We start from the raw sequence: 22,971 nt of genomic DNA, 5'->3' as shown, positions 1-22,971 counted from the left end.
CTTATCTCGCACCTTGTTCTCCTTTAAAGGTTAAATTTTTAAATAGATAAAAGCTTGACCCAAGCCTGCTGTTTAATCATTTCCGGAGTTGTTGGTCCGTCACAGTGGTATGTTTTAATATTCCTTTCCAACTGGGTACCGATTACCTGACTTTCTATTTTCCTTTTCAAATCGAATATGTTGACAAATTCCAGTAGAAGAAAGAAAAATAAATCAGGACACCACATTTATAAATTGGTAAAAAGGGATAGTGAAAATATAAAAAAGAACAACTTGAGAAAAAAGCTACCAAACTGGAAAAGCCAAAGGGATGTCGAAAACAAACTGACAAATAAAAATGCCATGGTAAAAACGAGAAAAGAAAAAAATATATAATCAGTTGCAGAAACAACAACACACTTACACAGAAAACTGATAAAGGATCAACATGAATCCCATCATTAACAAGGTGTGATGTCAGGTGCTCTGGAAAGGTAAGCTGATCCTGCTCCTTATTTGGCACCCTAGTCACAGTAAGCCTAATAGTATCTTTTTGATTAGCAATGATGAGTGTATTCTGTGGCGTAGCTCCATATACGCTGTCACGCCATGGCGTACACATCATGGGGTCTAAAAAAAAGAAAGAACAATTCGATTTGTAACGTCATGACAGTCGTCCACGAAATAGGGTTTGCCTTGGACTATTCTGCAAAGCGACTACAAGCCTTTCTTGACGAGCTTTCATCAGACACGGCTACGAAGGAAAATATGGAAAAACAAACTAAATTACGAACTCTAAGCAAAACTCGGTGGACTAGTAGCGCAGATGCTCTGTAAAGGTTCAAAACAGCGTTTCCGGTAGTTGTCCACTCATTAGAACGGGTTCAAAACTTAGGGGACGACAAGGCAGACCAGCATCTTGTGTCGCTAATGAGGTTTCAGTTTGTAATTGCATTAGTAGTATCAGAGCATGTGTTACAAAGTGCAGTTCATTTGTCAACTTTCCTGCAAGATGCTGAATGCGACCTTCTAGAGGCTGTGAAGGAATCAAAACCGTAATTGAAATTTTGCGTTCTGAGCAAAATGATGGTAATGTTTGGAACGAGCTATACCAAACCGATCTAGATATGGCAGAGCCTTTTGATATAGTTGAAAATGTTCCTAGACGGTGTGGAAGGCAGACATCAAGAGCTAACCATCTAGTCGATACACCTAAACAATATTGGCGAATCTCTCTCTACTATCTGTTTCTGGATCACATGATCACAGAACTTGATTCTCGACTCTTGAAGTCAGAAAACCGTTTTGATGCACAGTATCTTCTTCCGTGTGTGGTCGAACAGATAACTAATGATCAAATTGTCACAATTCATCAGACCTACCTGATGGATATTGGGTTGTCTTTAGAAGATTTCAAGAGAGAAGTGAACCCTGGAGAGCTCGCTGTCGAGTTCTACCAAGTGATAAAGTGCCGACAACACTGTGTCAAACGCTTGATATCGTTAACCCCGCATTGTATCCGTCTATTGATACAATACTGTGTGTTATCCTAACAATGCCCGTTGCTTGTGCTACAGCTGAACGGTCGTTTAGGGTACTGAAACGTTTGAAAACGTACATCCGTTCCACAATGATAAATGACAGATTGTCGGCCTTGGGTTTAATGCACATCCACCGTGATTTTGAGGTCAATTTAGACAAGGCAATGGACGTGTTTGTTGCAGCTAAAAAACAAAGGGCAGATTTTTGAAAACTATTGATGTTTCTCAATAAATTATGATCAAATTCAGTCTTAATTATTTGTCATTCAAACCAATTTAAGTCCCTCAGAACCCACCATTTTGCCTCTAGTAAAAAACTAAATCTTGGGGTAGGCAAAAAAATGCTGAAAAAGAAAATGAAAAATTGTGTTAATAAAATATTTACAAACCGCCCAAAGACCAGCCCAAGGCTACCAATCAGTCTGCACCAAAAACCTTTTCATTTACTAGTCTGGAAACTAAACATCAAACTTATATGACTATCATGACTACCGGTATATAAAATTTTTGAAAATTTTCACTAGTCCGAATCAATTTACTAGTCTGGGACATCAAACTATTGGCTAACGGTGCAGAATGACCAATGGGTCTTCAATCATTGTCAATACAATGTGAAAACCCTGAACATGAAAGGCTGGCTTCAGCTTGCCCCTGACCAAAAAGTGTACTACAATGTAGTTCAGCAAAAATAGATGATATGCTCCAAAACATATAAAATGAACCAGAACTAAAAAAACAAACAAGACTAGCAATGGCCTGTGGCTCCTGATTTTGATTCTTTGCCCATTATCTGCTTTCTCATGTTGTAGGAAATACAACAAACGAACAAATGGCGGAGACATACGAAACTGACCTGGCATAGAATTTGTCAAATTCAATCGGGAGGGACCTCGCTCGATGGTGAACACGCTGGATTAACACATAGCCAGTGCTACCTCGGAGAGATTCTCAGTGTACTACGTCTGTTATAAACATATTTACAATTAATCATGAACAACTACAGCTAGGTTATCATCACTAGCATTTCTGCATATATTCATCTGGATTTTCTTTGTGAATATTGACAAACTAATAGAGAAGTTTGTTTCTGCTAAGACCTGAAGAACAGTTTTGAGTAATTTCTGTGTCACAAAAATGGGTTGCTTACGTATTCATGCATTCATGAATTGTTTATAAGTCCTATGTACATATGTAGCTCCTCTTATCTAAAATCTGCATAAAAGGGTCCCAAAAATATAATGCATCGCTTCGCTCAGCGGTAGTTGCTTGCACATCTTTTCTTTCTAGCTACATGTATGCCCCTGTTTGGCTCTTAATAGAAACAAGTTTTTATAAGTTTTTGAAGAAATGTCCTAGAGGCTGTTACCCGAAAAGGTTGATTTCTCATTAACCTAAAAGTGACTAAACCCTTTTGATTCATACTGTCAAAATTACATAAAGCAAGACATATCTCTGTCAGTGTGTAAACAGTTTACTGTATATTTTAGATTAATTATGGATACCCATATTTGTGGTGCCTGCAAGGCCGAAATAAATGATTTGGATGAATTTATTGTTCACAAGAAGCAAACTTGTCCTGTGTTACATGCAGTCCAGAAAGAATTCAGACATGATCAGCAATCACATGACTCAGTAAGTTAATGATAAATCTTCATTTATTTCTATTTAGCCTATCGGTATGTCATAGAATTAGATTTGAGTAAAAACTATATACTTTATGTAAAGGAATTATGAATACTGTAAATTGAGACATTATTGTATTTTTTGTGAACATCAAAAATCACTATTGAACATGTATAGGTTTTGCGAAAACGATAGGTTACATTTTATAAATTTTTTCAGTTTTATTCATGTGCTAAATTTTTGTAAATTATACAACATGTAGCAATATAAATTAATATTGCATTTTGTCAATTTTTCAGTTATTGCAATAATAAATACACACATAAATTCTGAATTTACATTAAAAATATGTGTTTAGTTAATATAAATGAGACTGCAAAAAGTAAAATCACAAAAATACCTACTGCTGAGGAAAATTCAAATTGGAAAGTCCCTAGTCAAATGCAAAAATCAAAAGTTCAAACACATCAAATGAATGGATAACAAATGGATAACCTGATCTGAGAAATTAAAATTTATAAGAGAATGGTATGCTAGCAAACAATACAACAGATTTAACCATAAGCCACATTTGGTAGAGAAATTGTATAATATTTTTAATTGATAGTTTGAATTAAAGTCTATACCGTATGTATATATGACAATGTGATTACAACCTCAAAGCACAAGTAAACCAAACATGACATTTGGACATCATCATATTGTGTATAACAATAAACAAGTCTTACCATATCTTTAATAAAAATTGATAATAGATCTTCACAAATACTATCAAAATCAAATTCTATTAAATCTATTTTAAAAATGCTAATTTAAAATTTAATTTCAGGGTCAAGTTTCAAAAGAAAATGAAACAGAATACAGCAATAATTCATTTCAACACATTTCCATACCTAAGACGACAAGTGAAGAAATTTTAAGAAAACACTCCGAATCAAATTTACCTTCAAATTCATTGCACATTTCTGAATATGAGCATAATATAACAGTGACAGATACAGATAACACTGAAAATGAAAAATTTCAACAGATTCAGGAATCAAATATTAAACAACCAGCCAATCCATGTACAGAACAGGAATTATCGGAATCAGAACAGCATGTGGATAAAACCACTGTGTATCATTGTACTGAATATACTTCAGCTGAATCAATACAGTTAGTATTGAATAAATCAAGACACCTGCAACATTTACCAACAGAAAGCTCAGATCTAAATGCATTACATGAACACTCTGTAACTGCTAGTAAGCCACCAACTAAAGAATCAGACATTGAATGTGCATCACCAGAAATAAAACAAAAAACATTACAAGAATCTGTTTCAAATTCATTAGTTGAGGATCATTATTCAGACAATGATCAGAATGAATCAAAACATTTAGGTGAAGGAAATACTCATCTTGAATATTCCTCAGCTGAATCGGTTGTTTGTACACCACCTCCTGGTCATGAATACATACAATCTACACTTCAGAATAGATTGGCAAGTGACGGAATCGTATACCAAGATCCGTCAGCATGGTCAGTAATAAATGAGACTTCACCCGCTTTACATACAAGGCTAAACAACACATCTTCTTCAAACATGTCAACTGAAGTGACAGCTCTGAATCTTATGTCACCTATAATGTCAACAGAGGTTTCTCCTGCTTTTTCTACTATTACATCAGTATTGACCACTGAAAGCTCACCTCTGAAATCAATTCATTTATTAACTAAAACTACTATATCACCTGTGACATCGACTGAATTGCCCTGTGGTGTGTCAACTTACATGTCAGCCAAGGGGATACCAACTACAATGTCATCTGAAATGACCTCTGTAGTGTCAACTAATGAGTCTTCAATGATGCTGGATAAGATGACACCTGTCATGTCAACTTCAAAATCTTTGGTACTTTCAAGTGATGTGTGTCAACAAGATCTGTCAACTGACATTAGAGGTAAGGTGTTATAAGTTAGAACTGTCTGTCATTATCTTTATAACTATTTATTTTCACTAGCATACAGGTCTTCTTTTTTTAGCTGGTCTGACAATTTTAAAAAAAATTAGATATATAAGATTTGCGTTTAGTGCCAATGAAACAACTCTCCATTCAAGTCATAATTTGTTAAAAGTAAACCATAATAGGTCGAAGTATGAACTTCTACTAGGAGTCTTTGGTAGTTAAATAAAGCAGCTTCACTTCATGAATTTTTTAGTTATTGGAATTTGGTAAAAATGGAAACTTCTAAATTCTAGATTGAATGAAATATTCAGATTTACATGTTATGGATGTAATTTTAAATATGTTGACAGATGTGTTATGTGCTAATGGCACAAAATTTATCATTAAAAAAAATATGCTTGTTTCTTTCATAGCTCTTGACAAATTTTTCCTTTTATTTTCAGGAAATTTTGCACAAGAGATGATTCCACAAACTTTACACATGGTCATTGATCATAATGGCACTTATTCTTTGGTTGCAAGATCACAGATATCAGAATTTCTCAGCCCTATTACACCATTATCATTGTTTCCCAGTAAAGATACAACCAGACCTAGATCACACTTGGCAGAAAAGTCGATTCCAATTGACAACATACCACAAGTGGTTCACCTTCCCAACTATGAAGACAAATCTAGAATGATATTGAGAGTGTCAAATGACTTGAATAGATCGTCTCCACAAATCACTTCTGATCAGATAATTGCAGTTCAAAATGAAATGTATCTCAGTTCCGGTAAATTGCAGCATACATCTGTTTCTGCTGTTGTTGAAGAGCACAACTTACACCCATCTCAGTCTAATAAATCAACAATCAATCTCGGATTACAGCAATATGGATCTCAATCTGTTCTGCATTCTAGTGTCAATTCTGGGAACATTCACCAACAGGATCATGCACTGAATACTTTATCTACTGGTCCCTTGAAAGTTGTAAGAAATCTAATTACAAGTTACCAAGACAACAGTGTGAGAGTTGCTGCACTGGATACACAGGCAACAACTACAAAACTTCTAGCTTCCAGTTCAGCTGCCTCATCAAAAGTACTAAATGTTATTGCACAAAATGAAAAATCATATGGTCGTTGTTTAGATCATGACTTGTCAGGTAACATTAATCTAAAATCAAACAGCACAGCAGTGCCATCATTTAGGCAGGAACATGTTCAGGTGTATGATCAACCACAGTTTGTTGTTGTTCATGAAAAAAATTCTAGTCAGCCAAGTCAGAAACATCCAGATATTCAACCTACTCAAGTAAATTTGCAAGATGGCACTCCAGGAGTGAAACAAGTTTTGATTCCAGCCAACACAAATCCAGTACAAGACATTATCTCATTAGAATCTGGTATTCTAACTGTACGACCAGACAATAGAATTGCTCTTGATGGGTATGAAGCATCACTGACTGGATCAAGGGAGAATCAACCTTTTGTACTGAGACAGGAACCAGAACAGGTGAAAAACAGCACTCCTGTATTACCTATAAGAGTAACACAAAAGCTGGAATCTGATAGAAGAAAGGAGAAAGAGAAACCTACTTTGAATATGAATATTGATCTAGTTCAGTCTGGAAATCATAAAGAGCAAGTCCTTAACGTGAATAAAACACATGATAAGAATGAACAGGGTGTTTCTTTAATAAACAATGACTGTATTGAAAAACTAAAAGAAAAACAGTTACGAAAAAGAGTTACTAAAGGAAAAGTAATAACTATTGACGCATTAAGTCAAATGACTACTTCAACTAGTAAATATCAATCTTCAGATAAACAAATAGAATCTGTACAAAATTTTAAAATGGCTCATGATGTTGCCATGGGACAAATGTCTTTTTTTCAAAATGATCCTCTGCCTGAAAGAAATTTAGTTCAGAGTTCCAATGATCCTCTTTTACAAAATATTGAAACAGAAAGGGAACAGGAGAGTTCTGAAAAATATAATAGGCAAAGTTATTCAAATATAAATTCAGCACATGGTGTACAGAGAGGAAATTCAGAAGATAGGGCTGAAGCAAATACACAACCAGAAATCAACCAGAAACTTAAGAATACAGACCAAAGTTCAGAAAAAAATGCATCAGGAATACAATATGTTTTACATAAAACACCAGAGAAAAACTATTTCTTACCCATCAACACTGCTGAGTCTAGGATGGAAGGTGATATACAGACCTATCAACCAGTGCAGGTATGGACAGTTAATCATATAGTGATTTGAATATAGCAGCTAGCAACACAAAACCTCTTAATTTAGATATTTTGATTTAAAATAACCATGCCTTTTTCATTTAAATGTGTAAAATTGAACCTATGGTTAACATGGTTAATTTAGAATACTTGTCTCGCTACATTGAAGACCTGTTAGTGACCTTCTGCTGTTGTTTTTTCTATGGTCGGGTTGTTGTCTCTTTGACACATTCCCCATTTCCATTCAGTTTGAAATATCATCAAGTTGAAAAAAAAAGGTTCTTATCATTTCTGCTATTTTAAACATTCTCAAAAATATACAAAACAATAACCAAAGTTAAATAGATTATTTGCTAGAAGAACTATTTATTGAAATATGTTTTTGCCAAAAAAAAATAAAAAAATGAAGTACCAGTTATGTGTATTTTTGATTCATTTGAAAGAATGCCTTTTTAACTGCAATTGCATTTGAAAATTAAAAGCAAAGCATTATTTTTTAATATTTTCTTTTAAAGGAATTAGAAAATCAGAATATTCCTCTTCATCAAGATGGTTCTAACGAAGTTGCCTCCCCTGCACAAATTCAGTACACGGTTCATTTACATCAAGTGCACCCAGTTGGTAAGAAAAATGTTTTATTAACACCTTTTCAAACAGTAAAACTAGAATGTAAGATGAAGATTTCTAGGTGAGTTTGGAATAAATTACTTCTCTTGGACATTATAAAAATACGAATATATGATACAATTAACAAGGAGAACACTATCCATGAAAAACCAAAGGAGGCTTAAGTAAGCAACTATAAGTCACTGTATTGCCTTTAAAAAAAGAGCAAAACCCATTGCCTACAGCAAGCTATAAAAATGCTGACAATGACAAATGTAAAACATTTAAAACTAATGGCCTGATTTATGTACAAAACAATATATATATCACATTCAGAAAAAAATAAAAACTACTGAATAACAGGCTCCTGACTGGGGACCAGGCACATACAGAATGCTGCGGTGTTAAATATTTCACTTCTTCTGAAAACTGTCTGTCCTTGATTAAGTTATTTTATTTGTAATGCTTTTAAATCTATTTTACAGATGGAAGTATAATACAAGTATTATCACCAGAGAAACACTATATGACAACACAAGGGAGAATTCCACAAAAACACCCTGACATACCATCAAAGAAAAACACAGGTTTGTATAAGATTAATCATTTCATAAAAGATGTACTTAATTATAAAAAAATGCCTAGATCTTTTTCTTAACTGTAAAAATATCACTATTTGCTTTTAAATTAGACCACAGCAAGAGAAGAGAGAGGGTGATACATAAAAAATATTCTTACTCGATTTTAAGAAAAAAATCATACTTAGTAGGCAGTGTTCTCCCCAGGCCGTTTTAGCGTCACGGCACAGTGACGCTATATTTTTTTACTGTGATGCTATAATAATTTTCGCGACACTATAATTATTTTGAAGATGCTTTTTTTCTTGTCTCTATCGTAAAACCATTTTTGACATTTTGAACTTTCATTTAATTACCACTTGTGATCATAAAATTGTATCACCTTTAGTTGGCTTTAGTTAATGTCTCATCCCTTTAATGCATTTAAATGTTATATGCATTCCCAATCTCAATAACATTGTTTATTTTCGTAAATTTTTCCTTCGACCGACATTGAAATATTTGTGTAAACTACAGATTGGAACCGGACCAGATACGACAAAAATTTGCATTTTTACGATAATAATTAAAGATGCACAAATGGCACAGTAGACAGAAAAAATGATCTCAAATACAAATTCCAAACGCATTAACAGACTTATTGTTTGATCTTCTTACTAAATGTATTCTTTTAGAAAATGCATTGTTTCAATATTCTGATTAAAGTAGCTTAACTGTTGTTAAAAACATCTGAGACTACTATTACAATATGTGTTAAAAAGTAGTCTCAGAAAATATATATCATTTTGATAAAAAGAAACAACTAGGACTATTTCATTGCAATTGAGGACTATGAAACAACTAATTTCATAAACATGACAAAGAAAAAATTGAAATTTTATTGCTATCTGATACTTTCTCTTCACTTTTTTTATTTATACAAAATGCATTCATTCATTTTTAGTTGGGTAGGTACATGTAGGGTAACTGGAACCACACATGTATTTATATTTGGCCCAAGAGGAAAAAAATAATTCTGTAACTATAAATGAATATAGAAAACATAAATTGAAGCAACTGTTATCATGGTTATTGTTTAATTGCATTCTCAGTTATGAATTGAACAATATAAACATATAATATAAAGGAAATAGAGCATGGCTGCGACGGGGCAAATGACATTGAAAAAAATACAGCTTATATTGTATGCCAAATGTGATGCTATCCAAAATTTCTAGGGAGATCACTGATGTAGGTAGTGAGATGAATAATCAGTTCTGTTATAACGTGATGGTTTCCTTTTTTCTTTTTAAAGGTTTATCTTCCAAGAAGACAGCAAATAAACCCAGCAAGGAAAGAGAAAAAAAGTATGTTTGCACGTATGACAAGTGTAAATTTTCAACTGTGTACTTCAAAGATCTGACTAGACATATCCGCACACACACAGGAGAGAAGCCTTATCGCTGTGGAATGTGTGAGAAAAGTTTTAGTCGTGTAGATAAATTACGTCTCCACATACGCCACCATACTGGGGAGAGACCATTTCAGTGTGATCTTTGTAAGTACATTTAAACATGTAATATCTTATATACATGTATATAATTAGGATGTACTAAAAAAGAAAACATTTTATGTAATCAATATTCAAATTCAGGTAGAAATCAATTCATCAACCTTATTTGTATCTAATATGAAACCCACGTCTGGTGCAAATACTAAATTTCAATTCTAGTATCTATGATGAGTTTATTTACTATTGTTAATTATATTAAGGATAAATCATTGCGAGAAATATCCATTATAACTGTAATTGAAGAGAGAATATTGTTTTACTACTTTTTATTAACCAACTAAGTGCATTATTGCCAAAAGTGACTGTTTATTAAAAATTACATATTTTCTGTAATGGCCCTGTTTTTCTGTAATGGCCCTGTTTTTTTCTGTAATGGCCCTGTTTTTCTGTAATGGCCCTGTTTTTTTCTGTAATGGCCCTGTTTTTCTGTAATGGCCCTGTTTTTTCTATAATGGCCCTGTTTTTCTGTAATGGCCCTGTATTAATGCCCAGTTTGTCTGTATTAAGCCCTGTTTGGGTTTTTGATAAAGTTAATAAAACTAAGTTGTAAAGAGTATAATACCTTTTTGTATTTTATTTAATTTAGTAACCAGCAACCAACATTAAAGAACCATATAAAGGGATCACTGTTCATCCTGTTTTTATACGACCGCAAAATTTGAAAAATTTTTCGTCGTATATTGCTATCACGTTGGCGTCGGCGTCGTCGTCGTCGTCGTCGTCGTCGTCCGGCGTCCGAATACTTTTAGTTTTCGCACTCTAACTTTAGTAAAAGTGAATGGAAATCTATGAAATTTTAACACAAGGTTTATGACCACAAAAGGAAGTTTGGTATTGATTTTGGGAGTTTAGGTCCCAACATTTTAGGAATTAGGGGCCAAAAAGGGCCCAAATAAGCATTTTCTTGGTTTTCGCACTATAACTTTAGTTTAAGTGAATAGAAATCTATGAAATTTTGACACAAGGTTTATGACCACAAAAGGAAGGTTGGGATTGATTTTGGGGGTTTTGGTTCCAACAGTTTAGGAATTTAGGGCCAAAAAAGGGCCCAAATAAGCATTATTCTTGGTTTTTGCACCATAACTTTAGAATAAGTAAATAGAAATCTATGAAATTTAAACACAAGGTTTATGACCATAAAAGGAAGGTTGGGTTTGATTTTGGGAGTTTTGGTCCTAACAGTTTAGGAATAAGGGGCCCAAAGGGTCCAAAATTGAACTTTGTGTGATTTCATCAAAAATTGAATAATTGGGGTTCTTTGATATGCCGAATCTAACTATGTATGTAGATTCTTAATTTTTGGTCCCGTTTTCAAATTGGTCTACATTAAGGTCCAAAGGGTCCAAAATTAAACTTAGTTTGATTTTAACAAAAATTGAATCCTTGGGGTTCTTTGATATGCTGAATTTAAAAATGTACTTAGATTTTTAATTATTGGCCTAGTTTTCAAGTTGGTCCAAATGGGGGTCCAAAATTAAACTTTGTTTGATTTCTTCAAAAATTGAATAAATGGGTTCTTTGATATGCCAAATCTAACTGTGTATGTAGATTCTTAATTTTTGGTCCAGTTTTCAAATTGGTCTACATTAAGGTCCAAAGGGTCCAAATTAAACTAAGTTTGATTTTAACAAAAATTAAATTCTTGGGCTTATTTGATATGCTTTATCTAAATATGTACTTTGATTTTTGGAAAATGACGCAGTCATTGTTCCATAACTGCCGACCTGAACTTCATTACATTTCTCTGCCTACCGCGCTTGGTTTCGTATTTACTATTTTCCATACAAACTGGAATCTGCTTGTGTTATCATTATGCATCATTGTGTAGTGAACAAAGTGTTGTAGTTTGACGGGAACCAGTTTTAGAATTTGTAAACTACAAAACGTAATCGGTTATTGTTCATTCCGTTTTGGTGTTTCATACCGACTTATATGGTTTGAATAAGCTTAAGATCCTTCAAACATTAATGTGATAGGTATATTAAAGACTGTTTTACAAAAGGATTGAACTGTTTTACTTTCAAAGTCGTACTATAGGGATATCTGTCATATACGGATTTCCACTCTCACCGGTTAATTTCTTCTTTTACACGTGCTTTGGAAACTTCCTGTTTAAACATCGCAAGTTTTAAAATTGTTTTTGAGTGAATTAAAATTATTTTAACACTCATGAAGCGTTCCAGAATCATTTTAAAGCAGTTTCTTCTTCTCTTTGATGATGGAAAATAGGTTTTCTCAAGAAAATACCGCAAACGATCGCAGAGGAATTGAAACGTACAAGTCAAGTCGGCACCAGGTTAAATTGGCATCTAGTCAAATCGGCACCTATTCGACGTCAATTCGGCATCCAATAATATTTGTTATAATATTTTCTATTCAATTAATTAATTACTGTTACCAAGTACACAGTGAATATGTTGTTGTGTATTTTGGTAAACAACGAAACGAAAGTGAGTATGTTAAGTGTATTTTGGTAAACAACGAAGCCCTCACCAAAGCTGTTGTTTTAACAATAAGACAATTTGTCTAATTGTAAAAACAAGTCAATTATTAAAATAAAATGGAAAACTATGAGTCCCTTTCAATAAATCAAACTTTCATGCCAAATAATTAGCAAATTTAAGGTGTTTTTTTCAGTAAAGTTTAAACAGCATTAAACCAACAATCCTGCAAAATGCTCAACTGGTTAAAATAATGCAGAAAAATACCCAATATTTCATGTATTAGTCCAAATAATTATGGCGGCTGGCAAGGCTATTTTATTATTTTTCTGGGACGCCTTCCTACGACGTTCGTAGGAAGGCGTCCCAGAAAAAAATTAACATAGCCTTGCGGTCATAGGAAGGGAATCCGGGTCCGTTCGCGCCCATTCACGTTCGCACCCACTCATGTTCGCCCCCTTTCACTTTCGCACCCTACATGTTCGCACCCAAAGTCCGTTCGCACCCTATATGTTCGCGCCCAATTTCAACTTTGTAATCAAGTAGTATTCTTATAAGTATTATTGTTTTCATTGTCTCAAAATAAAGTGATACAGTTTTTTTTTGTGTTGAATAAATCTTAATCATGTTTTGGATAGTGTATTGTTAAAAAAAAAAATATTCCTTTCTAAATAAAGTGGGATTCTGTCAACGTTTTATTTTGTGTTGAATAACTCTTTATCATGTTTTGGTTAGTGTATTACTATAACTTTGTTTCATTGACTTGTTTCAAAATGAAGTGAGATTCTGACTACGTTTTTTTTTTTTAGTCTTGAATAAATTTTATCATGTTTTGGTTATAATAGTGTATTGCTATATTTTATTGTTTCATTGTTTCAGATCAAAGGGACCAAACTGTTAAAAACAATTATCTTTTGTGTTTTTCATTTATAATCTTCAATCTTTTACTCATACCAAGCTATAAATACATTCAGTATTTACACGAAAGCAATTAAAAACAACAATGATGATTTTCCAATTATTCAACTGGAATTTGAATTAAAATTGGGCGCGAACGTGTAGAGTGCGAACGGACCTTGGGTGCAACGTGCGAGGTGCGAACGTGTAGGGTGCGAAAGTATATTGGGCGCGAACAGACCTGATACCATAGGAAGGTGTTCCAGAATAAAATTAAAAAAGCTTTGCCAGACGTAATAATTATTTGGACTACTCATATATATATATATCATTAAAAATACAACAAAAAAGTCATTTAGTTGAGAAAAATAAATATATACAAAATGTACATGAACACCCAAAAATGTGAAAGTTAGTATTTAACTCTTTTTGCTTAAATACTGAAAAAATTCTGGCAACCCCTTTCTTATTTTTACCCTATTGCTTAAGATACTGTTAAAAATATATATTTAACATGGGTGACGAATTGACTATATCAGGTGTCGATTTTAACCAGGTGCTGATTTGTCCAGGTGCCAATTTAACTAGGTGCCAGTTTGACTAGAATTCTTTGACAAATGTTTGAAATTATCTGAGTTTCATTAGACCTTTGATAGCAGTAACAAAAAGATTATTAACTTAATATTTTGTTGGAGAAGGGGGTTCAGACTGTGTGGTATCAGGTCTGTTAGTGCCCAATACATTTTCACACCCTACACGTTCGCACATTCACACTCTACTCATTCGCGCCCAATTTTAATTCAAATTCAAGTTGAATAATTGGAAAATCATGGTTGTTGTTTTAATTTGCTTTGGTGTAAATACTGAATGCATTTATAGCTTGGTATGAGTAAAACATTGAAGATTTTAAAGGAAAAAACACAAAAGATAATTGTTTTTAACAGCTTGGTCCCTTTGATCTGAAACAACGAAACAATAAAACATAGAAACCAAAATATGGCAATCCACTAATATAACCAAAACATGATAAAATTTATTCAACACACAGAAACAAACATAGTCAGAATCTCACTTCATTTTGAAACAAGTCAATGAAACAAGTTATAGCAATACACTAACCAAACCATGATTAAGAGTTATTCAACACAAAATAAAACGTTGACAAAATACCACTTTATTTAGAAAGGATTATTATTATTTTTAGCAATACCCTATCCAAAACATGATTAAGATTTATTCAACACAAAAAAAAAAAATTGTCTCACTTTATTTTGAGACAATGACAACAATTATACTTATAAGAAAACACTTGCTTACAGAGTTATTAAACACAAAACCAATTAAGATTGGATGCGAACATGTAGGGTGTGAAAGTGAAAGGGGGTGAAAATGAGTGGGCGCAAACGTGAATGGAAGCCAACAGACCCGGATTCAGACTATGTACCAGTGAGAAATATACAAGCCTTTCTACGGTATTTATTTGTACAATTCAGCTAGTCTTGACCTATTCATTTGTCTTAAAAAACCAGCCAGTTGTCACCTTCACTTCACACACACACACATATACGAATATCAATTATATGCTCACGATACATGTTGCATTGTTAAACTAATTACGGTATGTGAAAATCAAGACTTGCATAAAAACTATCCCAATATTAGAGACAGTGGCATCATTTTTCTTCAGAGCTTTCAGCTCTTTGATTGATTATGGGCCCAGTTTTCAAGTTGGTCCAAATCAGGATTCCATATCAAGTATTGTGCAATAGCAAGAAATTTTCAATTGCACAGTATTGCACAATAGCAAGAAATATCTAATTGCACAATAGCAATTAATTTTCAATTGGAGTTAACTTTCTTTGTATAGAATAGTAGTTGATAATATATGTTGGAAGTTTGCCAGACATGACTATGAAGTCATTTTCTATTTTTATTTGCCAATAACTTTATGTAAATAACTTCATTGGAAATTTGCCAATATAAAATGTTGCTGATGGAGCTTTTTTTCCTTATCTTATCTAAAATGTTTTAGATAATGTATGTTGGAAATTTGCCAGACATGACTATGATGTCATTTTCTATTTTTATTTGCCAATAACTTTATGTAAATAACTTCATTGGAAATTTGCCAATATAAAATGTTGCTGATGAAGTTTTTTTTATTGTTTTATACAATAAACAATGTATATTCACTTTTACTACCAACCAATCTTTACCATTCAGTGATAACAAGCACTTTATTTTACATTTTAATATTTTATGATGTATTTAAAAGAGTAGTTATTGTTGCAAACTCCATTAGAAATTTGAATTGATATCAGTTTTGGAAAAAGGGAAACGGGGATGTGAAAAAGGGGGGGGGGGGGGGGGGGTTAAATTTTTCTCATTTCAGATTTCATAAATAAAAAGAAAATTTCTTCAAACATTTTTTTGAGAGGATTAATATTCAACAGCATAGTGAATTGCTCAAAGGCAAAAAAAACAACTTTTAAGTTCATTAGACCACATTCATTCTGTGTCAGAAACCTATGCTGTGTCAACTATTTAATTTTAGATTTAAATAAGAAGAAATCTTTAATTGATTTGTAAAATCTTGACATTTGTTTTGTGTAAAAAAACCCATGTAATTTCAAAAATTTGATCACAATCCAAATTCAGAGCTGTATCACGCTTGAATGTTTTGTCCATATTTGCCCCAACTGTTCAGGGTTCGACCTCTGCTGTCGTATTAAGCTGCGCCCTGCAGAGCACCTGGTTTAACACATATCTCTTTCAACTTAATATCTTGGATATTTGGTATATTTAAAGCTTTATAATGGTGAAGTACAAATTATTTTGTTCAAACTAAACTGTCATTAAAAGAGTAAGACAGTACAGTACATCAAGTTAGCAGCAACACATACACTTTTGTTCAGTTGGTTAATAAATGTATTAAGAAATGGGTGTTTTTATAATGGCCCTGTTATATGTCCTCGGTCAGTAATAATGGCCTCGGATGTCTGTGATAGCCCTAGGCGTTGCCTCGGGCCATTACAGACTTCCTCGACCATTATTACAGACCTTGGACATATAACAGGGCCATTATAAAAACACCCATTCATTAATACCATAGTAAGGGATGAAGTTTTAAATTTTTTCCAGTCTATCTAGAAAAGGTGTGTATTTAGAAAAAAATAAGGAATAATTGGATGTGCCAATTGTCTTTTTAATCTGACCTGATATTGTTGTTTGATTGCCAGGTGAATACAGAGCCGTAGATAGAAGTACATTGAAGAAACATGCTATCATACATACAGATGAAAGACCTCACATGTAAGATGTACTATAGTAGATTGCTTTTTTTTTCACTGTGTTGCAAATCTGGCTTGGGGTTTATGAATTGTAATGGATTGATTAGAAAAGGACCTGTTTTGTTTATCCAGTATATTTCTTTAAACAAGGAATTGAAACTTCACAGAATGATTGCACCTATGTGGGATGTTATTGTACACTTAACCATGTTACCATTATGGAATTATTTGGTTTTTAGCTCACCTTGCCCGAAGGGCCAAGTGAGCTTTTCTCATCACTTGGCGTCCGGCGTCCGTTGTTAACTTTTACAAAAATCTTCTCCTCTGAAACTACTGGGTTAAATTTAACCAAACTTGGCCACAATCATCATTGGGGTATTTAGTTTAAAAAATGTGTCCATTGACCCGGACAACCAACCAAGATGGCCGCCATGGCTAAAAATAAAACATAGGGGTAAAATGCAGTTTTTAGCTTATATCTCTGAAACCAAAACATTAAGAGCAAATCTGACATGGGGGTGAGGTAAAATTGTTCATCAGGTCAAGATCTATCTGCCCTGAAATTTTCAGATGAATCAGACAACCCGTTTTTGGGTTACTGCCCAAGAATTGGTAATTTTAAGGAAATTTTGCCGTTTTTGGTTATTCTCTTGAATATTATTATAGATAGAGGTAAACTGTAAACAGCAATAATGTTCAGCAAAGTAAGATCTACAAATAAGTCAACATGACCAAAATGGTCAGTTGACCCCTTAAGGAGTTATTGCCCTTTATAGTAAATTTTTGTCAATATTTCATAACTTTTTGTTATCTTGTACAAAAATCTTCTCCTCTGAAACTACTGAGACAAATTTAACCAAACTGGTCCACAATCATCATTAGGGTATGTAGTTTTAAAAATGTGTCCGATGACCCTGCCTGCGAACCAAGATGGCCGACATGGCTAAAAATAGTACATAGGGTAAAATGCAGTTTTTGGCTAAAATCTCAGAAACCAAATTAAAGCATTTAAAGCAAATCTGACGAAATCAATTTGTTTGTTAGGTCAAAGTCTATCTGCCCTGAAAATTTCAGACTAATCAGGCATCACCTTGTTGGGTTGCTGCCCCAGAATTGGTAATTTCAGAAAATTTTGCAGCTTTTGGTTATTATCTTGAATATTATTATAGATACAGATAAACTGTAAACAGCAATAATGTACAGCAAAGTAAGACCTACAAATAAGTCAACATGATCAAAATGGTCAGTTGACCCTTTAAGGAGTTATTGCCCTTTATAGTCAATTTTAAACAATTTTCATAAATTTTGTAAATTTTTATTCGTTTATGATATGCCCATAGACCAAGGTGAGCGACACAGGCTCTTTAGAGCCTCTAGTTTTTTTTCCATAATTCTTTAATCTAAAGATATTTTTACCATCAATCCCGAGTTTTGAATAGTCCTTTTGTGTGAATTGTGTCATTATTTTTTAAGTGTACATTTTATATTTTAAACCACTCCTTTTCAATCAAGCTGAAAGTCTATATATTTATATTAAAAGTATGAGTTTTGCATTGCCATATCAGCTCTCAGGCTTAGCCAAGGGCTGTTTCAGTGTTTGAGACTAAGATCAGGATTAATATGGAAAGTAATGAATCATGTTTTCTTTATCATAGATTTCTCCTTCATTCAATCATGGGTTATGATTTCCTAATTGGAGAATTGATCCTACTCAACTTGTGAAATTTAGAAATATGTTTATTTTATAGGTGTCAACTATGTAGTTACTGTTGTCGAACATCTAGCCAATTGACAGTCCACCTTCGTACGCATACTGGAGATTGTCCATTTCAATGTCCATGCTGCAGTTCAAAGTTCAAAATAAAATCAGATTTAAGGAGACACATGAGAACACACACAGGAGAAAAACCGTATCAATGTGATAAATGTCAAGTCAAATGTACCACACAAGGTAAAATAGATAGAATTTGATTTTTACAAAACAGGATATAATGTCACTTTTGTTCATCATGTCTTAGGACATAATTTAGATATTCATTTCTGTAGAATAATAGATACGAAATGTGATAAGATATTTCTCACTAGCTACATTTTGGGGGTTTATTATGTAAATAAAATTGTTCAATATAAAAATATGAAGATGTGGTATGATTGCCAATGAGATGACAATGATATGGAATTTAAGGTATTGTATGAATTATTGACAAAATTATTAATTTTAACACTACAAAATCATTGATGCATTTTGCACCTTCCTCATAGTAAATAAACTCATAGATACCAGGCTTAAAATGTTTTAGGCTAGACACACATTTCATTTTACAAAAGACTCATCAGTGAGTCTTGAATTTAAACAGCCTACATGATAGAAATAAAAACATTAAGCTGACAACATAAATATTGTTTAGACCAATCAAAATGTCTTAAACAGTTTAATATGTTCCTACAATAAATTGAAAAAGAAGGGATATGATATATCAATTCAAAACACGGAATCACTAAATGCACATGAAAAACCATAGAGCAAAGTACTGTGGATTCATTTATTTTCGTGGGTATCAATTTTCGTGGATTGCTGAAAACTTGCATATTCGTGAATAATTGATTTCATGGTTTTGCAAATTTCTGTATACAAAGCCTATTGAAAATATGATAATTGTTGAACATTTAAATTCGTGGTTCACCTATACCTATAAACCCACGAAAATTGGTATCCAATGAAAAATAATGAATTCACAGTAACAGCATTTCTATGCTGTTTTCATTTCAAAGTTACAGTGAGGTCTTTAACAAAGAGCAAAAACTGTCACCATACTGCAATTTCTAAGGCAACCCCAAACATCAGTTTAAGTGAAATTACTTTGCTGCTTTTGATCACACTACACATGTAAATGGAAAATAACAGTTACTGGATAATATCAACAAATTATAGATAATAAATGGCAAAGTTGTGTAACCAATACTGTCAATACTGACAATCTCATGGTTAAACATTACAAACATTTTAACATCCTCATAGAACAACACAATATCTGAATTGGTTCATTGCTCTGTGTAAATTTTTATTTTGTATTTGTTTTAGGTAACCTACACAGCCATATGAAAGTCCATCATTCTGCTGAAAACCTGAAATGCAGTCATTGTTCATATAAAACCTCTTCAAAGCGTTCACTGTGGAATCATTCCAAAATTCATGAACCATTTGATCCTGACAATACATGCCAAATATGTGATTTTAAATGTGCAAGCAATGAAATTCTTAAAAAGCATATGACAATGCATAAGTCTGACTATTTAAAGTGTCACCATTGTGACTTTACCACTCGACATCAACAAAATTTGGAACAACACATAAAACGTAAACATGGTGAACATTATTACGAGAACAGACCAAAACGAAACACCACCAATAGTAGTAGCAAGAAGTCTAAAGATAGTTCTTCAAAGAAAGAGGTCAGAAGTGATAAATTAGTATATAGAAAGTTTCAGCGTTTATTTAAATGTGATCTCTGTAATGAATCTTTTGTGCGAGAGGACTCGTTAAAAAGCCATGTCAAACTTCACAAAGAATTAGCTAGTAATAATTTACAACTGACTACTAAGAAAGTTTTGAAACTCCCTAGTCATAGTTTAAATACTCCAGCAAATGAAAATGCTAGTTTCACCTTGCGCTCTGTAGCAACGCATGGTACTAACCAACAAGCAGAAGGTTTAGCTATGCCACCTGATAGAGAGCAAAGGTCAACAACACATACTTATAGTCAGTATCATCATTATGATCAGGCGTCCACTTTAACAGAACCAACCTCTAACAGTGATATTTTAGAATCAAGTTATAGACAAGAGAGAGATGTAAATATTCAAATGCCAAATGTTGAAGATAGAAATTCTAGTCAAACACACAGGCGACAGTTAAATTTTGATTCTGGGAGAGGCAATAATGCATCAAGCAAGCGTCATTCATTTGAAACGCCATCTGTATCAAAGAAAGACTTAAGCCATCGCAGACTTTCATTTCCCAGTGATACTGAACACTCTGTTTCAAAGAGAAACAAAAGTGTTGGTGACACTTTAAGCAGTTCAAGTAGACCCGTTAGAGAATTGTTACGCGAGGAAAGAGCTTCACAAAGGTCTAGTAGAGATATTGAAGGATTTGAACAAGGGCTACAATTTATAGACAGTGCATACAATAGTAGTATTGTTAGGTCAAATAGACAGTCTAGTGGGCATACACAAACTTTGAATAATCAGAGAAATGATGGTAATGAAAAGGTATCAAGATCTCAGAAAAACAAACGTTCTCATTCTATGACGTCTGCTGAAGGTCATTTGAGTTCAGGGTCAATACACAACAGTGAACAAACCAGGATTGTGGCATTGAATGAGCAAAATAGAGATCATGTACCACAGCCGCAGCCTGTTTTCCAAGTCCCAAATATACAAGTGGTGCAAAATATTTCTTTGCCTCTAGTGCAACTTCCAGATGGACAAATAGTTAGACCACATTTAGGGAACCAGATTCCCCAGTTTATACCAGAAATCAACATAGAGCAACCAATTGTCAGTTCTGGACATTTAAGACCTGCCAATGAAAATACACACACAATTCAACTTTTAGCTCATCCAGGTGTTACTATGATGCCCCAATCTGGTAACCCTGCTAACTCTGTCCAAACACAAGTAGTTGAGCTTGTTGATTCTTTAGGTAATCAAGTCTCTGCACAGTTTATGATTCCTACATCAGTTGCATCTGTTGATGAAATACCAAATGCAACAATACAGACAATTGATATTTCTACAATATCAGACCATGGTGGCATGATGGAACAAATGTTATCCCCACAGCATGTTATGACTGTACCAATACAGGTTGTTGATCATGTTGATATGCCACCAAACAATTGACATTTCTACAATATCAGAACATGGTGTCATGATGGAACAAATGTTATCCCCACAGCATGTTATGACTGTACCAGTATAGGTTGTTGATTTACCACAAAATAATTGACATTTTTTGTTTAATTGACACTTTTTACTGTTGTATTTTACTAGCATGCATCCAAAGTTTAAGAAGGTTCAATATACATGTAGGTATCCATTTAATAATTGTTCTTTGCTTTACGTCTATTGGAAAAAAAATCATGTACATTCAGGACGAGAACTAATTGACGTCTAGTACAGTAGAAAGGTCATGTAATGTAGGTCAACCTGCATGAAGGGCTGGAAGTTTTGTGAATAGAATCTACATATGAAAAATCCTAAACATCTTCAAACTTTCAGAATAACTTTCATAAGTATAAGAAGATGTGGTATGAGTGCCAATGAGACAACTCTCCAACCTAGTCACAATTTGTATAAAAATAAATCATTATACCATAGGTCAAATTACAGGCTACAACAAGGAGCCTTAGCTCACACCTACTAGCAAGCTATAAAGGACTATATATCTCATTATTAATCTTTGTTTTGTTATTGGTTTGAAGAATTTTGTTAAAGATTGAAATATAAAACATACAAAACAATTGCTGTCTTCAGACGAGGTACTGCAAATGTTTGGTTAAAATATAATTGACTTATTAAAACTCATTATCACTGACTGACTGAGGCCAACAGTTTTATTCCGTATTCCAAGAGATAAAAGGTATTGAATGGCAATTACTAACCAAAAGGAATTGTTTATCAAACATTTTACCATAATGATACATGTGATGTTTAGAGCTGTGAATATCACCATTCCTTAGGTGAATATGCTGTTTTATTCAAAATCGGATTTGAATGAAATAGAACTGAATAAAATAATACAAATGTAATAATAGATTTATTAATTCGTAAACTTATTTTTGTCTTTCTTGTGAAGAATGCTGCAGAATGAGAGACATATGGATAATAATTTGTCTGTTGCTTGAAGTATTTGTATAAAGCTTTATATTTCAGAGGGAAGGATGCTTCATACCTTGTATACAGACACCTGGTGATAAGAATTATTTGTCCGTCATATGTTCATTGTCCTTGACCTCATTTTTGCGGTTCATTGGTCAATGTAAGTTTCCATAGTGTGGTCCTCTTCGTAAATACTATTAGCAGTAGGCTAAATATAGTTAGTGCATGGAATAATTGAAAGGTTAAATTTATTTAATTATTTAATTAATTTACAGGTTAATTTGTCTGTCTTGCATGAATTATCTGACCTTGACGCCATTTTCATGGTTCATTCTCAATGTTTAGTTTCCTTGTTAAGTCCTTCTAAGGTACTGTTTACAGTAATACTAGTAAGTCAAGT

General features: G+C 33.3%; 1 protein-coding gene across 2 annotated transcripts; it reads left to right on the top strand.

The window, feature by feature from the left end:
* The first annotated feature begins 122 nt into the window (after window positions 1–122).
* On the top strand, window positions 123–22,508 carry LOC139523951 (uncharacterized). 2 transcript variants are annotated; one of them, XM_071318401.1, is made up of 10 exons: window positions 123–237; window positions 3,008–3,152; window positions 3,973–5,089; window positions 5,539–7,325; window positions 7,840–7,945; window positions 8,416–8,517; window positions 9,803–10,045; window positions 16,638–16,710; window positions 18,437–18,639; window positions 19,771–22,508. In XM_071318401.1, exons 2-10 carry the CDS (start codon window positions 3,015–3,017, stop codon window positions 21,591–21,593), a joined length of 5,592 nt encoding a protein of 1,863 aa, XP_071174502.1. In that variant the 5' UTR covers window positions 123–237; window positions 3,008–3,014; the 3' UTR covers window positions 21,594–22,508. The 2 variants fall into 2 exon arrangements, with proteins under 2 accessions (XP_071174502.1, XP_071174501.1); XM_071318400.1 differs by having other exon boundaries at window positions 176–473.
* Window positions 22,509–22,971: the final 463 nt, after the last annotated feature.

Source organism: Mytilus edulis, chromosome 5 (assembly GCF_963676685.1).
Source record: "Mytilus edulis chromosome 5, xbMytEdul2.2, whole genome shotgun sequence".
Classification (NCBI taxonomy): domain Eukaryota; kingdom Metazoa; phylum Mollusca; class Bivalvia; order Mytilida; family Mytilidae; genus Mytilus; species Mytilus edulis.
The sequence above is the reverse complement of the archived record's forward strand: the minus strand, read 5'-3'. Positions and strand labels throughout refer to the sequence as shown.

What these genes read in the sequence shown, in the direction of transcription:
- LOC139523951 (XM_071318400.1), top strand. Translation starts at nt 454, where the DNA reads ATGTCAGGTGCTCTGGAAAG. An exon ending in ACCATTTCAGTGTGATCTTT is followed by an intron (nt 10,046 to 16,637) that starts GTAAGTACATTT and finishes TTTGATTGCCAG; the next exon opens with GTGAATACAGAGCCGTAGAT. An exon ending in AGTCAAATGTACCACACAAG is followed by an intron (nt 18,640 to 19,770) that starts GTAAAATAGATA and finishes TATTTGTTTTAG; the next exon opens with GTAACCTACACAGCCATATG.